Source organism: Sorex araneus, chromosome 11, assembly GCF_027595985.1.
Source record: "Sorex araneus isolate mSorAra2 chromosome 11, mSorAra2.pri, whole genome shotgun sequence".
In the NCBI taxonomy this organism is placed as follows: domain Eukaryota; kingdom Metazoa; phylum Chordata; class Mammalia; order Eulipotyphla; family Soricidae; genus Sorex; species Sorex araneus.
The window spans coordinates 24,569,585-24,592,999 of NC_073312.1; the positions used below are offsets into that span (position 1 = coordinate 24,569,585).

Sequence of the window (23,415 nt, forward strand, 5' to 3'; positions counted from 1 at the left end):
GGAAGCCCCCATCCAAGTCCTTTAACCTTCCTCCTCCTCCTCCTCCTCCTGCTCCTCCTCCTCCTCCTCGCCTGCAAATGACTTCGCCCCCGGCGCCTTAACCCTTCCCAGCACCCCCCCCCCGTCCCCCCGCCCCGGCTCGGTCCCCGCGCGGCCCAGGGCGTACCAGTACTTGACGATAGCGGTAACCTGGAGCGGGTTCGGCTGGTCGGGGTAGAGGCGGCGGCACTCTCCGTAGATGGCGTGCAGTCCCGGGGGGAAGAGCGAGGCGAAGGGCGGCGGGGCAGTCGGGCCAGGGGCCGGGGGCGCGGCGGGGCCGGGGGGCAGGCTAGGCCGCAGCTCCGCCATTGGGGCGCGTAGGGCGAAAGGGGAACCCGGGAGCACGGGCAAGGGGGAGAGCACTGACGCGCCAGCGGGTGGACTCCGAGGGTGCAACTCCCGGAGGCGCCGGGGGCTGCAGCGAGGTCTAGGCTGCGCGCCTGCGCACACCGCACGGTCCGCCCAGGCCGCCGCCGCCGCGGAGACCGCCGGAGGGTGCCTCGGGGACCGCGGGGCGCTCGAGGGGGCGGGGCGCCAGCTCTCCCCCGTCCCCGCACCTATTGGCTAGTGCCTGTGCCCATCGAGGGTGGGAGGGCGTGTCTTGACGGTGAGTCCCGCCTCCCCTCCTGACCGAGAAGGCGTCCCAAGGCTCTTGGCCTCCCCCTAGCGTTAGGAGGAACCCAGGTTTAACTAGAGCTGGCGAGGTGCTAGGGTCCCCGGCTGGGAGTGCGCCCACAGTTTCCAGCAGTTCTGCTAACACTGTGGTAACGAGAATTCAAACGTAAATCTGACAATGGACTTATTTATTTGTTCTTTGGATGCTAATTTTAATCTATTGTAAATTTTACTATTTCCTATTCCTATCTGACGGTCCATTGACCAGTCCATTGCCACTAATAATACCAAAGTCAGGGGTCTTATACTTATTTCGGAGTTCTGTCAGAAAGTTGCAAGAGTCAGTGAATTAAAGAGATTTGGCAATTATTTACTCAGTGTTTTTAACGATGACAACAATCTTTTCTTTGTTCTGTATGTAGATTGCCTCAAGGAACACGAATATCCATTATGCATTATGAGTCTGTCTTTTCCCATCATGGCTCGAGTCAGTAACTAGGAGGGGAAAAAATTATTTTTGGTTTGGGGGCCACACCCTATGATGTTTGGTGGTTCCTCCCAGCTCCTGGTCTAACCGGTGCTCCCCGTATGCAAAGCAAGCACTCCAGCCCTTTGAGCCATCTACCCCAGCCCTGTAATTCAACTTTTAATTCCTAAGGCACCAGTGGGAATAATTTTTCTGTTACCAGTAGCCTTTCATTAACCTATTCCTATACTATGTTCCTCCTCAGTTGGTGAGCTTCTTTTCCTTTTACTTACCAATAAACCTTATTACTTCCAAACACAAGAAACAAACAAATATAAATACCCTTCCATGTATAAATGCCTTTCAGATATCTTGTTAGAGTGGAGGGATAATTTGAACCGCAGTGTTCAGGGGTCGCTTCTAGTGGTGTTGGGGATATGGAAGGGAGCAGAAATCTTAAGTTTTGCCAAACCGACCCGGAATGGGCTGCATGCAAAAAACACCTTAACCCTAAGTGGCCCCTTCCACTTACCTTGAAGAAATTCTAAATGAAAGTACAAATAATAATCCGGACTACCAGTGCTAAAGGATTTTTGCAAGTTGAAGCAGGGTGGAGGGAACAAAATTATATCTAAAAAAAAATGCGGGGGCTGGAGCAATAGCACAGCAGGTAGGGCATTTCCCTTGCACACAGCCGACCCAGGTTCGATTCCCAGCATCCCATATGGTCCCCTGAGCACCGCCAGGAGTAATTCCTGAGTGCAGAGCCAGGAGTGACCCCTGTGCATCATCGGGTGTGACCCAAAAAGCAAAAAAAAGAAAAATGCACTGCATTCATTTGAAAGCAGTGGCAAAAACCTCTCTCGTCACCTCCATTTTATCAGCACCAATGATATTTTAGCTCCCCTTGAAAATTAAAGCGATGCTCGAGCAGTTCCTGAACCTCATAAACAACATTTTAATGACCAAAACTGATATATACTAGTATAGATAGACTATACTTCCAAAAACCAGTCTTCAGGCCAATGTCAGTGTGTTACAAGATTTACACCTATCCAAGAAGATATATGGGGGCTTGAGCGATTGTACAGCGGGTAGGGCTTTTGCCTTGCACGTGACTGATGCAGATTCGATCCCTGGCATTCCAAATAGTTCCCCGAGCATCACCAGAGATAATTCCTGAGCACAGAGCCAGGAGCAACCCCTGAGCATCGCCAGGTGAGATCCAAAAAGAAGAAAAAGAAAAAGAAGATACACGAGGGGGCCGGAGCGATAGCACAGCGGGTTGGGCGTTTGCCTTGCACGCGGCCAACCCGGGTTCGGTCCCCGGCATCCCATATGGTCCCCAAGCACCGCCAGGAGTAATTCCTGAGTGCAAAGCCAGGAGTAACCCCTGAGCATCGCTGGGTGTGACCCAAAAAGAAAAAAAAAAAAAAGAAGAAGAAGAAGATACACGAAAGGCAGAAAAAATACTGGCTTTCCCGTAACAGCAAATTGTATGCAATTTATTTTTCATTGTTTCCAGTTCTTCCCCGTGTGTATGTATTTTTTTTTGTTGTTTTGTTTTTGGGGGGAGTTATGCTCAGCGATGTTTAGGGTTACTCCTGACACTGCTCGGGGAACCATATGAGATGTCAGAGATCAAAATCAGGCCCGCGGAGTGCAAAGCAAAACGTCCTATCCGCTGTACTATTGCTCCGGCCCCGTGTACATACGTTTTAAACTTTGCTTTATTAAGGTGTGACAAGGCATAGTAACCAACATAAACATAATTTACAAAATTAAAATTTTTCACTACAGAATGTAAATGTAATTCACAAAAATGACAACCTTACATTGTCCAGAAGTGAGGGTAGTGGTAGAACTGACCTTTAGAATTTAAACATTCAGAAACTACTGACCAAACTATAAACGAGTACTCAATAAAGACGACATCGTTCACGTGCACTGCGAATCCTTTCTAAGGGACTATACAGATCCAGGCTATTGCGTGCACAAATCGATGGCTCTACGTTAATCTGCGTCCCGAGTTCTTACAGAAAATACAACACCCAGGGTGCAGCGCGAAGCAAACGCCCAGTTTCTTGAACTAGGCGGGCCGCCAGAGCCGGCTGGTCAGGGAGACCTAGTGCAAGGCATGCTGGGGGTTGTAGTTCTTCCGAGACGAGGTCGGGCCGCTCCCTGGACGCCGGTCCCAGCGGCTAGACTGCGCATGCGTGTCAGTGGCGTTAGCAGCAGCCGGGACTGGCAGTTCCTTCCTCGGAAGGAGAGATTCCTCTGCCATGGAGTCCTACGATGTAATCGCCAACCAGCCTGTCGTGATCGACAATGTGAGTTGCATCTTTTCTATCCCTAAAGAGACTTATGCGCTCCTCTTCTGAGGGATTGCTTCCCGGGTTCCAGCCCGGCGCCGGCTCTTTGTCACTGGCCCGGCCTGTCAGGCGGGTCTAGCCGCCGCCAGCTCCTTCCTCTCCCACACCCCCGGGCCCCCGGCGGGGAGGCCGGCTAGCGATCATGGGATGGTGAACTTTGGGGTGCAGGAAAGCGAGAGCTGTAGTCTGAGCCGGGTCCTTGGGCCCGTGGTTCGAGGGGCCTTAACAGCTCTGTGAGCGCCGGGCTCCCGCCCCCTCCCCAGTTTCTGGTTACTCTATTGGCTCCTCTGGCTGTTCATCTTGGCCGGTGAGCCCGCCTTTGGGCCTTGCCGGATGAAGGCAGCGCTCTGCAGTGATTGGCTCGCGGCCCTGCCGTTCTTGCAGGCCGCCGCCGTGTTTCCCTCTCGGAGGGGCGGGCGGTGCGCGGAAGCGGTGAGGATTGGCTTCGGGAACTCTCGCCGCCCGGGCCGGCGCACTGGCGCCCGCCCGCGGGTGAAGGTCTGACTTTCCTTTGGACGCGCGTGCTGGCTCTGCTGCAGGGCGTGCATCTGGGTGGGGCCCGGAAATCTGATGTTGCCAGGAAGGGCCCTATGAGTTCAGTTCTCACTGAGTATCAAGTATAACATTAATAGAGGTCGAGAAGAAAGGGGCATGACAAAGCAAGTGGGATTTCAATCTTCCTTTGGGAACGCCTGATTAATGCGGCGGGGACAGAAATTACTGTTCTCTTGGGAACGCCTAATTAATACGGCGGGGACAGATATTTAGCGGGCGCTCCGTCGCTTACAAGGGAGTTTCGCAGACATACCGCTAAAAACTGGCGTGACCCACGTTTTACAAGAGCAAAGAGGTAAAGGGAGTCCAAGGTCGCCCAGGAATGATGCCCTCCATCCAGGGCTTTGTCCGTCGTAGCTTTTGCTGATGCCTCCATACAGATGCACCACGAGTGAAAGTGGAAAGAGTCTGGGTCCTGCTCAGACTTCAGGCGGAGGGGTCTGTGCCCTTTCCAGATGCCTCCACGGAGGCTGAACTGCCCGATCCCCCTGTGCTAAGCAGATTTCCCTGTTGTGTTACTTGCATCGGCTGCTTTACGATGCTGGTAGGTAAGCACACAGGTGTGGTTCTGCAGAGAAGTGAGGCTCAAAGAGGTTGGAGTCTTTAAATCACCTGGCTCCTGAACTGAGACACCGAGGCCCAGATGGAGACCAGGGGCCAAGTGCCTCCCTTTTTCCAAGAAAACCTGCTTTTGTTCATTTTCCTTCCATCCTTCGAGGGTCTGGCCGCTGCCTTGAAACCGGGGATGGTCAGTGAGATGCCTCAGTGGAGGGAGGATGTTTTGTTTGTCTCCCTTCCTGGAGTGTGAAATCCTTGTGGGAAAAGATGGAGTTTCCTTCATTTATCATGACTCTGCCTTCACCACCTCCCTTCATGCCCAGCGCTTGGTACTATCAGCTCAATAAACATTCTGTATTGGGTTGGTGGGTGGGTGGATGAGCAACTGGATAGCTCTATCACAGCAACAGAGATGCCCCTCAATAAAGGAGGGGGACAACTCCTAGTTCCTGCAGAGGCTTGAGTAGGACTCCTTGTTCTTGAGGTTGGTTTTCAGAGAACAAGACTATTCCCGTCAGTCAATTTCTGTGCATTTCATCAGCTTTTTCCTCCTTTTTTTTCTCCCCACTCCTACTTCTCTTACTTTTAGGAAGAGGGAAAAAAAAACCCTAGGAATGAGCAATTTCTTGTTTTCAGCAGCAATGCAGAAGGGCTGTCCATCCATCTTCTTGAATTGTTGAGTGGGACTTGTGACTCTGTCGGTTTTCTCTCATCCTGCCCATTGCCTTCCCTTTTGTTTTGGGGCCACATCCTGTGGTGCTAAGAGGTGGGGGATACTCCTTTTGTCATTGGGATCCTCAGGGATCACACACTTGGCTGCTGTGTTTGCCAGGGGTCACACATAACTTGGATTATTGTGGTGATAGTACACACTGATGGGGTTATCCCAAAGGGTGAGACCAAGTTCACCATGTGGGGCAGCTTAGGTTGGAATTTGCCAACTCAGGCTGCCAAGCAGGCACTGTACCAGCTGAGCCATTCCTGGGCCCCCTCGAGCCATTTTCCTTAATCTCTTAAACTAATGCGTCACTGTCTTTCCTTTCTCTTTCTTGACTCTAGTGGGATACATCAAGCAGTATGATACAGTTCCAGCATTACAATTTAAAGAATTGAGCTGGAGAGATAGTACAGGGATTAAGGCATTTGCATGTGGCTGACCCTGGTTCAGGCCCCAGTACCACACATGTTATGTAAGCATTGAGCTGAGAGAAAGCCCTCAGCACTGCTGGATATGGCCCAAAAACCTGTCACTGTCACTGTTATCCCGTTGCTCATCGATTTGTTCCAGCGAGCACCAGTAACATCTCTCATTCTGAGACTTGTTGTTACTGTTTTTGGCATATCCAGTACGCCACAGGTAGCTTGCCAGGCTCTGCCGTGCGGGTGCGATACTCTCGGTAGCTTGCTGGGCTCTCTGAGAGGGGCGGAGAAATCGAACACGGGTCGGCTGCCCAAAAACCTAAAGAAGAAAATGTTAAGAATTTACTTTTCAGGGCGGGGAGTGGCAGTTCATTGGGTAAGATGCTTGCCTTGCACGCATCCAGATTCTGTTTCCAATATCCCATATAGTTCCCCAAGCACCGCCAGGAATAATTTCTGAGTTTAGAGCTAGGAGTAAACCCTAAGCATTGACAGGTATGCTGGGCTCTCCCCGCAAAAGAAGAAGAAGGTGAACAAGAATTTACTTTTCTTGAGCCGGAAACTAGTATAGTGGGTAGGGCACTTGCACTTGCCTTGCACACAGCCTACCCGGGATGCACGCAGCATCCCATACGGTCCCCAGTAGAGACTCCTGGATGCAGAGCCAGGAGTAAACCCTGAGCACCACCAGGTGTGGCCTAAAAAGAAACTAAAAAATAGTCATGCTTTATACTATAGAAATATTATGTCTCTAGGAGGTTTAACTGCACCATAGCTTAACACGTTGCTACAATTTTATTTCTGGATTATTGAGAGTATCATTAAAAGGAGGGAGAACAAAAAAAGCAAAGAACAGAAACAAGGGCCGCATTATCATTTCACAGCCTTTTTGGTCTTAAGAAATTGTTGACCATTCCTTTCATCATGTTCTGGCACCAAACCAACTCATCAGGATTTAATGAGGAAAATAGAGAGATGGAGGTAGGGGTGTGTGCGCACATGCTTTAATGACAATGATAAGGTGTTGGGTATTTTTTTTAATTAAGCATAAGTAATTTTTCCCAAGGCATATAATAGATGATTCACAAAGAGAGCAGCTCTCAGACCATGTTTTGAGGACTACGGCATTTTGATAGAATACTTTGTGCTAAAATAAATCTCAAAGGTTGTGCTCATACCTAAGGTAGATCAACATTCTCGTTAATCTTTTTAAAAATGTGCATCGAGGGGCTGGAGCAATAGCACAGCGGGGAGGGCGTTTGCCTTGCACGCGGCCGACCCGGGTTCGATTCCCAGCATCCCATATGGTCACCCGAGCACTGCCAGGAGTAATTCCTGAGTGCGTGAGCCAGGAGTAACCCCTGTGCATCGCTGGGTGTGACCCAAAAAGAAATAAATAAAAATTCATTAAAAAAAAAATGTGCATCGAGACTTGGGCGATGACTCAAAGGGCTGGAGTGTTCACTTTGCATGCTGGAGACCCAGGTTCTGTCACCATTACCAGGTGGTCCCTAGGCACCTCTAGGAATGACACTCCCCAAACCCAGCCAAGCCAGAAGTAGCCCCCACCCCCTTAGCACATTGGATGTGGCCCAGAAACAAACAACATGATTATGGATTATGTAGGCCTAAAAGCAGGAACAGTGCCAGATCTTTATAGCTTCCTCAATAAGCTGAGTTTTATCTGTTGCTTCTGCTGCTTTTTAAAATGAGATAGTGGGGCAGGAGAGAGAGCACAGCAGAGAGGGCACCTGCCTTGCATGGAGCCAAGCCGATTTTGACCCTCAGCAACCCATATGGTCTCCTGAATACCTTCAGGAGTAATTCCTGGGTGCTGAGCCAGGAGTAACCCCTGAGTATTGCTGGGTGTGGCCCCCAAAACAATAAAATAAACTCCCAGTATGCAGAGCGTGAGATGTAGCACTTTGAGCTATGGCCCCAGTTCCAGCCAGTATTTTTAACTTTCTTTTCTTTTCCTCTAAGGGGGTTTGGAGCACTTGGGGTTGCTCCCTGTGGTGCTCAAACAACCAGACGCAGTGCTGGGATCTATCCCAGGACCCTCGTGTGCAATGCATATGCTCTTCAGACCCCTGTAGCTACATTCCTACCACTTCCCTTTTCCACACACTCTTGAAGCCTTAATATTGTATCATCAAATACTCTATCAATGTTCAAATTTCACTATTTGTCTCTTGGGGGGCCATACCTGGAGCTGTTAAGGGCTTATTTCTGGCTCTGTGCTCAGGGACCTTTCCTGGGGAGACTTGGGGGACTATATGGGGTACAGGGATCAAACTCAGGTCTGCTGCATGCAAGGCAAACACCCTACCTGCTGTACTGTTGCTCCAACGCTCTTTTTATTTTTTAATTTAATTTGATTACTATTATTAATTTTTGGATTTTTGGGTCACTCAGCGATGCTCAGGGGTTACTTCTGGCTCTGTGCTCAGGAATTCATCCTGACGGTACTCAGGGGATGCTGGAAATTGAACCCGGGTCAGCCGTGTGCAAGGCAAACACCTTACTCACTGCACTATCACTCCGGCCCCCTTTTTTTATATTTATTTTAATGTTACCATTGGCTCTCCCGATGCATTTAAAATTAGCTGAGGCGATGAAGTCAGTGTTTATTTTACACTGTGTTTACGGTATGATACGCATGCCGTTTCTACAAGTTAAGCAAGAATCCATACCTGAGACGGAATTTTAGCTCAGTGGTTGATCCCAGGCTTCATGTGTATCAGGAACTGGGGTCCATTGCTGGCACCTAAAAAACAAATAAATAAAAAAACCTTCCCGCTGCTTAACAAAGAAGATAAACAGGAGCTGGCTTACAGAGATATTGTCACTATTCAGTTATGTGTCTTTTGAGAGCCAAGATGTGCTCGGAGAGTAATCAAGAAACCAGATATATATATGGCAGGAAAAGCACTGAAGTATTTTATTGGGACAGTCTGGGACTCCCTGTAGGGATCAGGCAGGAACCTTGGAGAGAGGGAGGGTGGGTGACGGTGGCCGGAAGACACTGGAGAAGGCTGAAGTGGGAGCTCAGAGGATTTGAATGCATGCTGATTTAGATGGCATCGCATGGTGCCCCAAGCACTGCCCCTCTGGAGTAGGCACCACCCCCACCCCCAGGGGCAGCCCCCCAAACCCAAAAGACACTGGAGGGAATGGAGGAGCATTGAGTGAGCCTGAACAAAGGGCTCGTGACTGCTCCTTTGCGTGGTCGCCGGGCAGGAGTGCAGGGCCAGTGCTGCCAGATCTTATTAACAGTCAAGAGAAATCAGGATTGTGAAGTTTCATATGCAGCCTCCAAGCTGTGGCTGTTGCACGTTAGTGTGAAAACAGTCTAGGGCTAGAGAGGTAGTACGGGGGGTGGGGGGGGCGAGGCACTTGCCGACCCTGCTTGATCCTCAGTACCCCATATGGTCCCCTGAGCACACCATGGGTGATTCCTGAGCGCAGAGCCTGGAGTAAACCCTGAGCACCACCTACTGTAACCCCAAACCCACCCACCCATCCCCCCCAAAAAAAAATCTTACCTGTAGCCAAAGAAAATGTGTCTCTGAGCAAAAATAGGCTGCCAGTTAATAACCTCTTTCCTACAACCTAAGGTTCCACTTCTCAGTGTTCTTTTCCCATATGTAAAATGGAAAACTACTAGCCTCATTCATGTCAAGAATATGCGGGCAGGAGCCATAGTACAGTGGGCAGGGCATTGACCTTGCACACAGCTGACACAAGTTCCATCCCTGCACCAACCACATATGGTCCCCTGAGCCCCACTCAGTGTACATCCCGAGCACAGCCGGGTATAGTCCCAAACTCAAAACAAAAAAGAGGGGCTGGAGCAATAGCACAGCGGGGAGGGCGTTTGCCTTGCACACAGCCGACCCGAGTTCGATTCCCAGCATCCCGTATGGTCCCCTGAGCACCGCCAGGAGTGATTCCTGAGTGCAGAGCCAGGAGTAACCCCTGTGCATCGCCAGGTGTGACCCAAAAAGCAAAAAAAGAATATTCAAGTGTGTTTGGGATAAGGATGAGTTTGCCCAAGCTGCAAGGCCTGTAGCCAGCAGGTACTAGGAGAACTCTGCTGAGATACTATTTTTGGCCTGCATCGGAGAATAGTCAGTGGTGGCAGGCATCCGGTCAAGTCCTCAGAAATCAAATACTCATCCCCAGCATCCCATATGGTCCCCTGAGCATCGCTGGGTGTATCCCCCCAAACAACCCCCCCCCAAAAAAAAAGGATGGAAGCAAATACTTTTGAGACTACTTTTTCAGGAAACCTCTAGGAGGCATTTGTTTTCTTCACTTTGCCAGAGTAAATAACCAGCAGAATGGCCACTCATTTGCCTGGGATATAGTTTCTAGTTAAAGTCCGCCCGCCCCATTTCAGCGGTCTCCATCAGGACTGGAGCCCCCATTCTGCTCCATGTGTGCCTGGCAGGGGCGGGCTGGGCCTCACTCTGCCTCACGCATCGTTCCCTGAGTTTCTGCTCCTCCGCCACCTGGGCTCCTGGCATTCCAGCTGCTCACTCAGGTTCCATCTCCTACACTTCAACTGCCAGTCACTTGCACCTAATTTTAATTTCAGCCAGCCAGTGTTGTCTGTGAGTTTTTCCACAAATGCCAAATACTGCCGACGTAGAAAGCCTCTTACTTCAAGGAACTTAACCTGGAAAGAGACACAAATGGAAACCATAAATTCTAATGGAAAGCAGAACGAAATCCAGGCTACCTGATGGTACAAGTAACGGTGATTTCCTGAGATAATAGGAAGATAATTCTTTCCATCTGGGGATTAGTCTCTAGGAGAAAGGTGGTAATATTTGAACCGGACCTATTATACTTCTGCTGGGAAAGAAGTGAATTTGCTGGGGCTGGAGCGATCTACAGCCTGTAGGGCACTTGTCTTGCATGCAGCCGACCCAGGTTCAATCCCTGGCACCCCATATGGTTTCCCAAGCACCACCAGGAGGAGTTCTGAGGGCAGAGACAGGAGTTACCCTCTGAGCACCACTGGGTGTGGCCCAAAAAAGAAAAAAAAAAAAAAAAGAAAAGAAAAGAAATGAATTCGCTAATCTGCCTTGTTACTCACACATTCTAGTCCTTTCGCCAGTAAACTCAAAATTAAACCTCCAGAGAAATCATCTTTTAAAATTATCCAGGGTCTGAAGGACAGATCTCATGTTTCCTTTTTTTGTTTTCAGCCTCTGCCAAGAGATTCAGTTAGTCTGTTGACATCACCACACCCAGATGATGGCAGGGAGCAATTATGGGGAGCTTAAGCTCACAGTTGCCCCAGGTTCTCTTGGAAGCTGCTGGTCTCGTCATCCATGCGCTGCCCCAGAGACCCGAAGCTTGCTCCTTCCTAGCCCTTCAGACTCTTCACAGCTACCCGCCATACTGCCTAGCCTGTGAATTTGCCCTTGGCCCGGGTTTTTTCTCTTCTCTTGGTTGGTTTTGTGCTCAGAGTTTACTCCTGGCTGTGCTTAAGGGTTCACAATAGCGGTGCTCAGGGGGGGATTATATGGGCTGCTAGGAATTGACCCCAGACTGGTCACATGCAAGGCAAGCACCTACCTGCTGTACTTTCTCTCCAGCCCTCCTCTTGCTTTTGGCCTTTTCACCTCCTAGAACTTACACTTGCCCTGCTCTTTCTCACACCTCTTTCCCTGCCTTCATTTCACACTTGCTCTGCTTGCCAGCGTCAGGCACTAGGCTGGCCATCTCAGCCTGCTTCGACAGAAGAGCATGAGTGAGATAGAGGGAGCAGGGGGTCACTGGGGAGGCAGTGGGACCAAGCTAACATTGGCCAGCTGAGATGTGATGCAGTGACAGAGCAGTGGACCTTGCGTGTGTGAGACCCCAAGGTTTGATCCCTGACACCACCGTGGTGTCCCAAGCACCATCAGGAGTAATCCCCGGGCACTGCTCGGTAAACACCCAAAAATCAAAAAAACAGCAAAGAGATCACCTAGGTGTCTCCTTTGTGGTTGGGAAACATCACATTCTCTCCCCGGAGAAGTGGTCAGCAGGCAGCAGGAAAGGGCTTGCCCCAGTCACACATGTTGCTGCAAGCCGGGCTGGGGTGGGAGGGTGAAGATATTAGGTGTGGTGATAGAAACGCCAAGAAGGAAGAAAGAAGGGCCGGAGAGAGAGAGAGCTCAAAGGACTAAGCACATGCTTTGTATGCAGGAGGTCCAGGTTTGATCCCCTCCAGTGTGTGTGGCTCCCCCCGAGCCTCCCAGCCCTGAGCCTGGAATGTTCACAAAGTTAAACCAAAAAGAAAGAAGAAAACATTGTCTCTGCAAGTAGTCCCAACCCTCACGCTTGGCCGGCCTTGGTGGGTGTCTATGGCATCTCTGTTAATACTTTGGTTGGGGCTGGAGGATAGCATAATGGGAAGGGCATTTGCCTTGCACGTGGCTGACCCGGGTTCGATTCCCAGCATCCCATATGGTCCCCTGAGCACCACCAGGGGTAATTCCTGAGTGCAGAGCCAGGAGTGACTCCTGTGCATCTCCAGGTGTGACCCAAAAAACAAACAAACTTACAAACAAACTTGGTTGGGCGCTGGGTGATAGTAGAGATTTTGGAGAGGAGCCCAGATTCTTTGGGGGAGTTGGGGGGGAGGTGCCCTACTGGACATACCATATATTGAAGCAGTAGGATTGTCACCTTGGGGGTCCTTCCCAGACGGTGCTCCAGGACCACCCTGTTGATCAGACCTAGTAGTAACACAAAGCAACCGTCCAAAATAACAACACAGAGCTCTGCACACTGCCCCCTCCTCAGAACCTGCCCTGCCTGTCCTGGGGAGTCCGTGGGAGTCCTTGCAGTGTGCGGCAGGGAAGCCCCGGGGGATAGGGCGTGTTCCTGTTTGGGGAAATAGGTTCAGAGCGGGCACTGTGTCCTGCTAAGATGCCAGCGCTTCCATCTTGACTGTGTTCCTGAGCTTGGTTGCTGCCGTGCTCCTTGAATAAGAAGAGTGCCGTTCTCTTTATTAATATTTTAATAATCAGAAGGAGTGCCTTGGGCTGGAGTGATAGCACAGCGGGGAGGGCGTTTGCCTTGCACGCGGCTGACCCGGGTTCGAATCCCAGCATCCCATATGGTCCCCTGAGCACCGCCAGGGGTAATTTCTGAGTGCATGAGCCAGGAATGACCCCTGTGCATTGCCAGGTGTGACCCAAAAGCAAAAAAAAAAAAAAAGAAGGAGTGCCTTCAATCAGAATCACGTGCTTTCTCTTTATTAATATTTTTTGGCAGGTGGGCACACCCAGAGGTGCTCAGGCCACCATCATCTTGAACTTTTTGACATTGAACATATTTTACTTTTGGAAGTAAAAATATATTAATAAAAGGCCGAAGAGATAATACAGCAGGTTGGGCGCTTGCCTTGCACACGGCCAACCTGGGTTCAATCTCCAGCATCCCATGTGGACCCCGAGCACTGCAAGGAGTGATCCCTGAGCAGAGAGCCAGCAAGGAGTAACCCCTGAGCATCACCAGGAATGGCCCCAAAACAAAACCAAAAATCCAAGACTAAAGAAAAATCAATCAGTATTTGGAGTACATAGTGAAATTTCTCATCATTACACAAGTGTCCATACAAATGTCTGTAGTAGAGGCAAATAAAAACATATATAAGCTCTGGTGTAGAGCTCCTTTTGTTTTTGCTAGCGTTCTGACCTTTCTCTCTTCTCTCTCCTCAGGGATCCGGCGTGATTAAAGCTGGTTTTGCTGGTGATCAGATCCCCAAATACTGCTTTCCTAACTAGTAAGTTGTTCTGTGATGTAGTGAAACACGGGATGCTTGTCAGCCTGGTTATGGCCTCAGCCCCGTAGCCCTTGGGAGGAGGGAATCGCCCCATAAGCTGTAGGTCAGCCTTGGTCCTCAGGACAGTGAGCAGGGAGCAGCAGCTGGCTTTGGCGGTAATCAAAGGGAACAGCTGTGAGCATGGCACAGTTTGCCAGGTGCCGGCACCAGTGATCTGTGGCATTATCTGATGCCCACGTGTTACCATTGGTGGTTCATCCCTTTGGCTGTCTGCCTCTTTGTCGAGCCCTCTTTTTCAGATTCCCCTGTCACCTGGATGGAGACTGACATTAAATACACCCCCTGTCCCGGTGGGAGTAGTGAGTCTTACAGCTTTCTCGTAATGCCCAGGGCCATGAGCGGAAGGAGCAGTTCTGAGGACCGGGCTGATGGGGAGAGAGTCAGCCTGGGAAGGGGACTAAGGAAATGAATTATTCGTCCATTTAGAAATGGTTTCCCTGTCCTTGCACCCTGGGTTGTACAGACAGTAGGTCCTTCAGGTGTTCGAGAGTGTCTTGGCAGCTGCTGCCGTAAGCCAAGGGAAGGGAAAGCAGGGCCTTGATAGCATGGCTAACTTCGTTTGCTGGACTATATTGCAATGAAAGAACAGTTAGCCTGCCGTGCAGAAAAGGAGGGAGTGAAGCAACTCCAGCCCACCCTTAACCTCACGCCTCCCAGACCATCACAGTAGACCTAAGCACCTTTTCCTGATGCCCATGTGCGTGCGTGCGTGTATGCATGTGTGCATGCGTGCATGTGGACACAGCCCTGTGAGCTGTCTCGAATGGTGATGGTGCCCCGCTCTCTCCCGCAGTGTGGGCAGACCCAAGCACGTGCGTGTCATGGCAGGAGCCCTGGAAGGAGACATCTTCATTGGCCCCAAAGCTGAGGTAATTCCCATGCCTGCCCTGCCCACCCTCACTCCTCCCCATGAGGGGCGGGTCCGCATCAGGGCGGTGCCAGGAGCAGTTCCGCCGCAACGCTCCCCCTTTGGCTCCCACACCTGAGGGCTGTTCAGTTTAGTTCTCCCTAGGAGCAGCCTCTGGGCTTAGGAGACACCCGGAACCCCACTTTCGGAAACAAGGGCACCGGCCTGTATTCGAAACTGCTTTACTGGTTTTTCCAATTGACCGGCTTGCTTACTATTTTGGCAAAAAAGGGAACTGGAGGAAGATCCTGGATGGGGTGTCTCGGGGATGGGTGTGTGTGTGAGTGAAATTAGCCCGATTTGGCAGAGCCCTCAGGCAGTCCCCAGAAGCAGAACAAGGAATCACTCTCACCGGCCTCCAGCTCCTGCTGGGGTGGGGGCAGTGAGCACGCAGTGTAGACGTGGGGGTGGGAACTCAGAGCCCGAGAGGCGCGGAGTCCGCAGGGCAGCCAGGCCGAGGCTGGCCGCCGCCGTCAATCCCGCTCTCTGCCCCCAGGAGCATCGAGGGCTGCTGTCCATCCGCTACCCCATGGAGCATGGCATCGTCAAGGACTGGAACGACATGGAGCGCATTTGGCAGTATGTCTATTCTAAGGACCAGCTGCAGACCTTCTCAGAGGAGGTGAGGGGCCTGTGTGCAGGGACTCCGTCCTCAGGGATAGAGGTGGCCAGGGGTTATTTCTGGCTCTGCACCCAGGAATCATGCCTGGGAGTGCTCGGGGGACAGAGAGGACGCCAGGAATTGAACTTGGGTCAGCCGAGTGCAAGGCAAGCACTCCCTGCTGCAACTCTTGCTCCAGCCTTTCCGTATTCCCATTTAATCCCCAAGCCGTTCCTAGGGAACCAAGATGGTCAGACCTGCAAGGGAATGAATGTTCAGAGAAGCCACATAGTGTTTCTCTAACCACCCAGTGCGGCAGGTGCTGCAGTTGTATCTGCATCTTTCAGGCTTCAGAGCCCGTACGTACACTTTAGCGTCTCAGGAAGGAAGGTGTGGTGCGGGCATGGCGGAGCTGCCAGGGGAGGGAGAGCTGGGTACGTTCAGGGCCTCAAGGCCGGCGATGTGGCTCAGTGGGCGAGCGGGTGCCCTGCGCGGGAGCAGCCCTGGCTTTAATCCTTAGCACTGCAAAGAAACGGGAGAAAGTACCTTCAGTATTGAAATTTAATTTTTTTTTCTTTGCTTTTTTGGGTCACACCTACCTGGCTGATGCTCAGGGTTACTCCTCACTCTGCATTCAGAAATTATTCTTGGCAGTGCTTGGGGACCATATGGGATGCCGGAAATCGAACCTGGGTTGGCCACGTGCAAGGCAAATGCCCTGCCCGCTGTCCTATTGCTCTGGCCTTGAAATTTAATTTTATATATATATATATATATATATATATATATATATATAAAATGAACTAAACTTAGTTCTGTACTAAGTTCCTCTTCCACTGGGGACTTTCTTTTCTTTTTCCTTCTTCAATAAACCTTTCTGCTTAAAAAAACAAAAGAAACTAACCATTACTTTTGCCATAATACAAAATTGTGAGCTTAGCAAAAGCTTGACAGTTGAAGACAGTCAGTGAACACCGGGACACAGACAAGAATCCTGGGCTTGCTCTTCAAGCCCGTGCTCTCCTTTAAATACTTGCACCTCACTTCCAGTCTGGAGAAGCCCTTGTTCTCTCTGAACACACTTTCCCTCTTTCTCTTCTCTCGCCTCTTCCTAAGCAAGTTTCAGTCAATAAAAACTCCCTCGCTTCACTGAAAGAAAAAAAAAAATCTTGGAGGTCCAGGAGAGCTGGAGGGGTGGAGGCACGAAATTGGGGCCTGCCCTGGTCTGAGGCGGCTGGCAGGGAGGCTGATGGGGGTCCCGGGACGTTAGCCACCAGGGTGAGCACGTGCCGGAGCTGCGTCCTCCTGCTGACTGCCCTCTGGCCTGTTTCACCAGCATCCTGTGCTCCTGACAGAGGCGCCTTTAAATCCACGGAAAAACCGGGAACGAGCGGCTGAAGTTTTCTTCGAGACCTTCAACGTGCCCGCCCTTTTCATCTCCATGCAAGCCGTGCTGAGCCTGTGAGTAGCCGCCACCCGCTCACCTGGCCCCAGACTGGGGCGGTGTCCCGGGCAGCTCCAAGGCTGCCTCTCCACTGGCTGGGGAAGGGTTCAGTCAGATGGCGGGAGGCGGGAAGGACGCTGTCTCCCCACCTCAGGACTCTCAGCAAGCTGCTCCTTCTGTTGTTGTTTTGGAGTCACACCTGGCTCTATACTCAGGAATCACTCCTGATGGTGTTTGGGGGACCATCTGGGATGCCGGGGATTGAACCCGCGCTGGCCAGTGCCCTGCCTGCTGTACACCGCCCCAGCCCACCAGCAGACTGCTTCTTAATGCTTGTCCTGCGGCCCCTGCAGTATGTTCAGATTCCCTATTCATCACCTGCTTCCGCCAGTTGCCCTGTAAAGCTGCTGATGGCGTTGTGACAAAAACAGCATCCTCTGCCCCCGTCCTTCCTGTCACACCACGCCCAGGTCTCCTGAGATTGTGCGCAGTGGCCAGCAGGTGGGGGATGTGTTTGGCCCCATTCAGGAAGTGTGAGGCAGGGCTTAAGAATGGGAGAATTTCCTACCCAACTCCAAATCTCTGGCTTTTCTGGAAAAGAGAGACAGACAGACAGAGAAGAGAGAGACAGGAGATAGAGAGGAGAGAGAGAGAGAGAGACAGAGAGAGGGAGAGAGGAGAGAGAGGGAGAGGGAGAAGGAGAAGGAGAGGGAGAGGGAGATGCCTGTCTGGTCCCTGGATGCCTGCTTTCCTCCAGGGTGCGAGTCAGCTGCTCTTCAGGCCAGGCTGCCGGCCTCACCTCACTGTTCTGCTGCGCTCCCTCTTGTCTCCCCAGCATTAAGGCTGAGGACTAGGTGCCAATTGCCAGACTTCATTCTTTCCTCTCATATCAAATAAATAGGTCTGTGCCCCCAGACTCCGCCAAAAGAAAAAAATTAAGAACGGAGCTGGAGCGATAGCACAGCAGGTAGGGTGTTTGCCTTGCACACGGCCAACCCAGGTTCAATTCCCAGCATCCCATATGGTCCCCTGAGCACCTCCAGAATGCAGAGCCAGGAGTAACCCCTGTGCATTGCCGAGTGTGACCCACCCCCCAAAAAAAGCGCAAAATAAAAAATTCAGAACAGACCCAGCCATATAGGGGGAAAAGCTACTTTTTCCATGTGACAAGACTCTCAAACTTCCTGTTACTCCTTTACTTTTGTCTCTGGTCTAAAGGGTAAAAGCTGCCCCTTTGGCTGGGTCCCTCCAGCCCCTCCCAGTCGGTCAGGCCTTGCCCCTCTGGGGCCAGGCTCAGTGCCAACTTCAGGTGTGTGGAGATGCGCCTCTGTGCCCGGGCTTCCCGAGTGCTCTGCAGTTAAGGCCCCAGCAGGCCCGGTTCTAATCCATCTGCCCTTGCCTCTGAGAGGACCTGAGTGTCCAGTGACCCCGGGAGTGACCCCGGGCCCCTCTGCTTCAGTTATGCCACAGGCAGGACCACGGGCGTGGTGCTGGACTCCGGGGATGGCGTCACCCATGCTGTGCCTATCTACGAGGGCTTCGCCATGCCCCACTCCATCATGCGCATCGACATCGCCGGCCGCGACGTCTCTCGCTTCCTCCGCCTCTACCTGCGCAAGGAGGGCTACGACTTCCACTCATCCTCGGAGTTCGAGATCGTCAAGGCCATAAAAGAAGTGAGTGCAGCCGTGGGCCCAGGGACGGGATGCGGGAGGGGGGCAGGGCAGCCAGGACCCCAGGGCCTGCACCCGAGAGGTGAGGTCTGGGAAGCAGCGGGGAGGTCTGGTCTGGCTCTGGTCGCCCCAGCTGGGGCCCCCGGCAGAAGTTTCTCACTGGCCAGCAGGTTCCCTGCAAGCCTGACTGTCCCGCTTGGTTCTGCAGAGAGCCTGCTACCTGTCCATAAACCCCCAGAAGGACGAGACCCTGGAGACGGAGAAGGCCCAGTACTACCTGCCAGACGGCAGCACCATTGAGGTGGGTGCCCCCCCCACACTCACACACACCCTGCACCCTGGCTCCCTGCACACACATACATGCACATGCACCATACACCCCGGCTTCACACACACACACAAACACGCATGCACGTACCATGCACCCCGGCTCTCTATACACACGCACACACGGGCCTGGCCTCACACACACATGCACATGCTCCCGGCTCTCTCTACACACACACACACACACACACACACACACACACGGGGGGGGGGGGGCGCTGGCCTCACACATGTATGCACATGCACCATAGACCCCATCTCTCTCTCTACACACACACACACACACACACACACACACACACGGGGGCCTGGCCTCTGTCCCTCCAGCAGGGAGGAGAGGGGATGCCAGAGGCGTCTCCCGAGTCCCGATGGGAATAAGAGGGGTGGCAAGTGCTGTCCTCCTTGGGCACAGGCTTGGGGAGCTGCCCCTGGCCAGACTGCTGTCGAGAGGAAGTTTCTGGGTGTTGATGATCCTGTATGTTAGAGCCAGAGCTGGACTAAGGGGACCAGGGAGACGTAAGGTAGGGAGGGCACTTGCCTCGCACATGGTCAACCCCGGTTTGGTCCCCAACATCCCATATGGTACCCCTGAGCATCGCCAGGAGTGATCCTTGAGTGCAGAGCCAGGAGTGAGCCCTGAACACAGCCAGGAATGGCCCCAAAACTAAAAAACAAAACAAAAATTGCTGGACTAAAGAGGAGCTTCCTCGCGACTTTCCTGAGAGCCCTGTTTTGCTGTTCCATGAGGCCCAGATTCACTGGGCTTTGCCCGAGCTGGCCCTCCTGGCCCCGGGAGTGCCCCCTCCCTTCCCCTCCCCCACCAGCCCTAGCCTCTGCAGCTCGCCCTCTGCCCTGCAGATTGGTCCTTCCCGATTCCGCGCACCCGAGCTGCTGTTCAGGCCAGACCTGATTGGCGAGGAGAGCGAGGGCATCCACGAGGTGCTGGTGTTTGCCATCCAGAAGTCGGACATGGACCTGCGGCGCACGCTTTTCTCCAACATCGTCCTCTCCGGCGGCTCCACCCTGTTCAAAGGTGGGTCTTGGCTGCCCCCAGGAGCTTCCCCTCCCGGCTGGGCCCAGACTGACACTAGTGTCTCCTTTGCGCCCGCCCAGGTTTTGGTGACAGGCTACTGAGTGAAGTGAAGAAGCTGGCTCCGAAGGACGTGAAGATCAGGGTAGGAGCCGCGTGGCACCGGGGCGGGCACAAGGGGTCTCCCAGCGTCCGACTACGCACCTCGTCCCAGCTCTGCCCAAGCTGCTGAGGCCTCCAAGGCTAGCGAGGCACCTCCCCAGGGCACCCGACACCACCCTGACCCTGAAGTCAGCCAGAGGGGAGACCTATGTCCTCTCTTTACAGAGCAGGGAGACACAGTCCGACATCCTAGTGCTGTGGCTCCAGGGGAGAGGGGCCCCCAGCACTAGCGAACCTTCTTCCCAGAGAGCCCCAGCCTCGGCTTGGGGAACTGGAGATGTTTGGGGCGGCGGAAGCCGGCTACCCCTGACAAGGACCCACTGGCCTGTCCCCCCAGGGAGGCCACAGGGTCCTGCAGGGCCTGGGACTGAAGCACAGTGAGGAGGGAGGGGGCGTGCAGGGCCTCAGGTTGCCCCTTCTCCCCTCAGATATCTGCGCCCCAGGAGAGACTCTACTCCACGTGGATCGGGTGAGTGGCTCTGCTGGCACTGCAGGTGGGAGGGGCCGCCACTACCCAGTGGCGCTAGAGGGAGCATGTGGCGCCAGGCTTCGTGCCTGGAGCTCCGGCCCCTGGAGTCCCCTCCCCAGCGCCTCGCTTTTGCCCGTGAAAGCCAAGGCTGACCTGGTTTGGCCCCTCGGGGACTGGCCTCTCTCTCACTTTGTTCCTTTGGGTCCCCTCCACTGCAGAGGCTCCATCCTTGCCTCCCTGGACACCTTTAAGAAGATGTGGGTCTCCAAGAAGGAATACGAGGAAGACGGCGCCCGGTCCATCCACAGGAAGACCTTCTAATGTCGGGACATCCTCTTCACCTCTCTCTGAAGTTAACTCCACTTTAAAACTCGCTTTCTTGAGTCGGAGTGTTTGCGAAGAACTGCCTGCGTGTGCGTGTGCGTGTGCGGATATATGGGTGCGGGTGCGGGTGTGGGTGCGTGTCTGAGTGCGTGTGTGTGCGCGGATGCCAGTGCCCTGTGGCCTGGTGACCCAGGGCCCAGAAAGGACGATGAACGACCACATGGTGATGGCCGTGGCCTGCGGCTGACCGGGCCCTAGCAGGGCGCCCCACTCCTTCATCAGCTGGGCCTCGGACTGTGGGGGACTCTGCACCACCATCCGGGGGCAAGAGGGAGGGAGAGCCACACCCCCAGATCATGCTGCTGCCCATCCAAGCCGGGGCTCACCAACCCCACCCAGCAGCTGTCCCCCTTGCTTGTCATTCTGTTCTCAGGTCTCCTGGTCACCGAGCAAGGATGGGGGCCGGGCGAGTTCTGGCTAGTTTGCTGGCGGGTCGGGCTTGGGAGGCAGGAAAGGACATTTCTCAGCTTCACGGGGCCCCAGGACTGCGGCGGGCACGAGAGGAAGGCTGGGGGTGCTCAGAGACCGTTGGCCCCAGGTCCTGTTTCTTGCTTCACGTCCGTCCCTGGGCGATGCCATCATCCTCTAACAGTTTTATTTATTGAAGTGTTTGTTCATTCGGGGACCGGAGAGAGGGAGCCGCTCGCTTCCTGCTTGCCAGTCACCCCGTCACACTCATGTTTACAGCACTAGGCTTAGCGTAGCACCCAGGGCCCCGCCACTCCCTGCTCCCGAGACCAGACGGTGTCCCTCAGCACCGTTGGGGTCCCGGCGGCCCTCACTCACTCCACTTCCCCTCCCTCCTCCGCCTGCTCGCTGGCCTGCAACCAACAGGCCGGGTGCTGGTTGGGTTTCCGACACAGGAGGTAGGAAGCAGAGGCTCCTCGCAGAAGAGGTCTTGGGGGGTCTGGCTCCCTTAGGGCTGGCAGTAGCCACACTGACCAAATTGCCTTTTCTCACCGGAACGACGGAGGGGTGCCGGCCTGTGACGGCACGAAGGCAGACTTTGTACCGTTCTTGTCTTTGGACTTGACTGCTCAGGAGGGAGGCGTTCCCGGGTCCCAGCCCCGGGGCTGACCTCACAGTGGTCCACACGCCCTTCTGCCCGGATATAGCGGAGCTGGCTCCCTCGCCTGTGACGCCCAGCCCTGTCCCAGCAGCGCCCCGAGGCCAGCAGTGCCCGACCCCCTCCCCTCCCAACGCCATCTGATGACCAAAGGTCTTGCCAGGTGTGGGCCACAGCAGCAGGTGTGTGTGAAAGCGATGTGGCAAGCCGCGGACTGCAGTGTGCTTAACCAGCTCACCCCCTTCTCTTAGCCCAAGCCTGTCCCCCGCACAGCCTCGCACAAACCATGATGCCTGGTGGGGCCCAGTGTACGTAAATAAAGTCGTTCCAATCTCCGTGTCAGCCTGGTCTCCTGCAGTTGGTGCTCGCTGAGGTAGCTGGAGACGCTGTGGGCCCGGAACCCAACGCCCAGGTCTGGCCTCTAGAGGGCACTGTCGTACTGAGAGGCCTGGTGATTTCGGGGATAGAGGGCCCCCCCCCCCCCCCCCCCCGCCTGGTACACAGCTCCAGCAAAGAATCTTCTGGTCCACACAGCCAGGCAGAAATCCCTTAGGAATGGCTCTAAGGCCCTGCCACGCCCACCCCCTTCTCAAAACAAACCCACCTTTTCTAGTGGGGGGCTAGGAAATGACTCACTAGCCAAAGTGTCGGCTGCACGTTAGAGCCATCCCAGGGCTGCCCAGTCGGCCATCTGCGATCCCTGGCACCCCACGTAGTTTCAGGCCACACTGCAGCCCAGGTATGTGGGAGCAGGCCTAAAGGGGCAACGGTCAGGGGCACAGCTCTGCCCGCCATGTTCCGGGACCAGAATGGGCAGGAAGACCACAACCCAAGGGGTCCGCCCTGGTGAACACCACAGCCACGTGTGCCCAAGGCCCACCCAGTGAGTCCAACAGCAGAGGGAAGGGGGGGTAGATCAAAGATCAAGGAGCTAAGTGACATGCTGTTGGTGGGCCCAAGCACTGGCAAACGGGAAGCGGATGCGTCGCATGCAGAAGGTTCAAGCCTCAGCACCACGCGCTCTTCTGAGCATCACAGGCAGGACCCCCAAGTGCTACCAGGGGGGTCCTACTCTTTTTTTTTGTTTTTTGGGTCACACCCGGCGATGCACAGTGCACAGGGGTTACTCCTGGCTCTGCACTCAGGAATCACCCCTGGCGTGCTCAGGGGACCATATGGGATGCTGGGAATCGAACCCAGGTCGGCCGCGTGCAAGGAAAATGCCCTACCCGCTGTGCTATTGCTCCAGCCCCCGGTCCTCCTCTTCTGATTAGTCAGTTCTACATACAGGCGTTTGGGCCCCACTCAGCAGTGCTCAGCGGCTACTCCCAACAGAGCCTAGGGGACCAAGTGCTGCTCCGGATCAAACCTGGATATCCTATGAAGCGCAAAGTATTCACTCCTACCTCTCCTTTTTAGGACTTTCCCCACTTTCATTCCTATTGCGCTACTGCCGCTGCTGTGTGGACTGGGCTCCCACGCTCAGCTGGTTGTGGTGCTCACCAGGCGTCTCATGCCTCTATTTGTGCATCACTCCAAAGGTTGTACTCGGCACATGGAGTTGTGCCGGGGATCGAACTGTCGGCCTCATGCCTGCAAGCTCCCCGCTGTTACCATTTTAAAGTTGTACTGGGGTGAGGGGGCAGCTGTCAGGTACTTGGCAAATATTAACTCAGTTTCTCTCCCAGCAGTCCTACAAGGTGTTGGTAATTTTATTTTCCACTTTACAGATGTGGAAATAGAGGATGAAAAGATCTA

The 23,415-nt window shown here is 53.6% G+C and overlaps 2 protein-coding genes across 3 annotated transcripts in view; one reads left to right on the top strand and one right to left on the bottom strand.

The window, feature by feature from the left end:
- SUFU (SUFU negative regulator of hedgehog signaling) overlaps positions 1-538 on the bottom strand; it is a 104,332-nt gene extending 103,794 nt beyond the window's left edge. For both annotated transcript variants that reach the window (XM_004616314.2, XM_055119151.1), the window contains exon 1: positions 167-538. In XM_004616314.2, the coding sequence (XP_004616371.2) occupies positions 167-348 (182 nt within the window). In that variant the 5' untranslated portion in view covers positions 349-538. The remainder of the gene's footprint in view (positions 1-166) is intronic.
- Positions 539-3,302: 2,764 nt separating this feature from the next.
- Positions 3,303-21,999, top strand: ACTR1A (actin related protein 1A). Its single transcript, XM_004616315.2, has 11 exons — positions 3,303-3,450; positions 13,470-13,534; positions 14,388-14,463; positions 14,998-15,123; positions 16,439-16,563; positions 18,006-18,222; positions 18,428-18,520; positions 19,405-19,579; positions 19,660-19,721; positions 20,167-20,207; positions 20,426-21,999. The coding sequence occupies exons 1-11, from the start codon at positions 3,403-3,405 to the stop codon at positions 20,526-20,528; spliced, it is 1,131 nt and encodes a 376-aa protein (XP_004616372.1). The 5' UTR covers positions 3,303-3,402; the 3' UTR covers positions 20,529-21,999.
- The last annotated feature ends 1,416 nt before the right edge of the window (positions 22,000-23,415 follow it).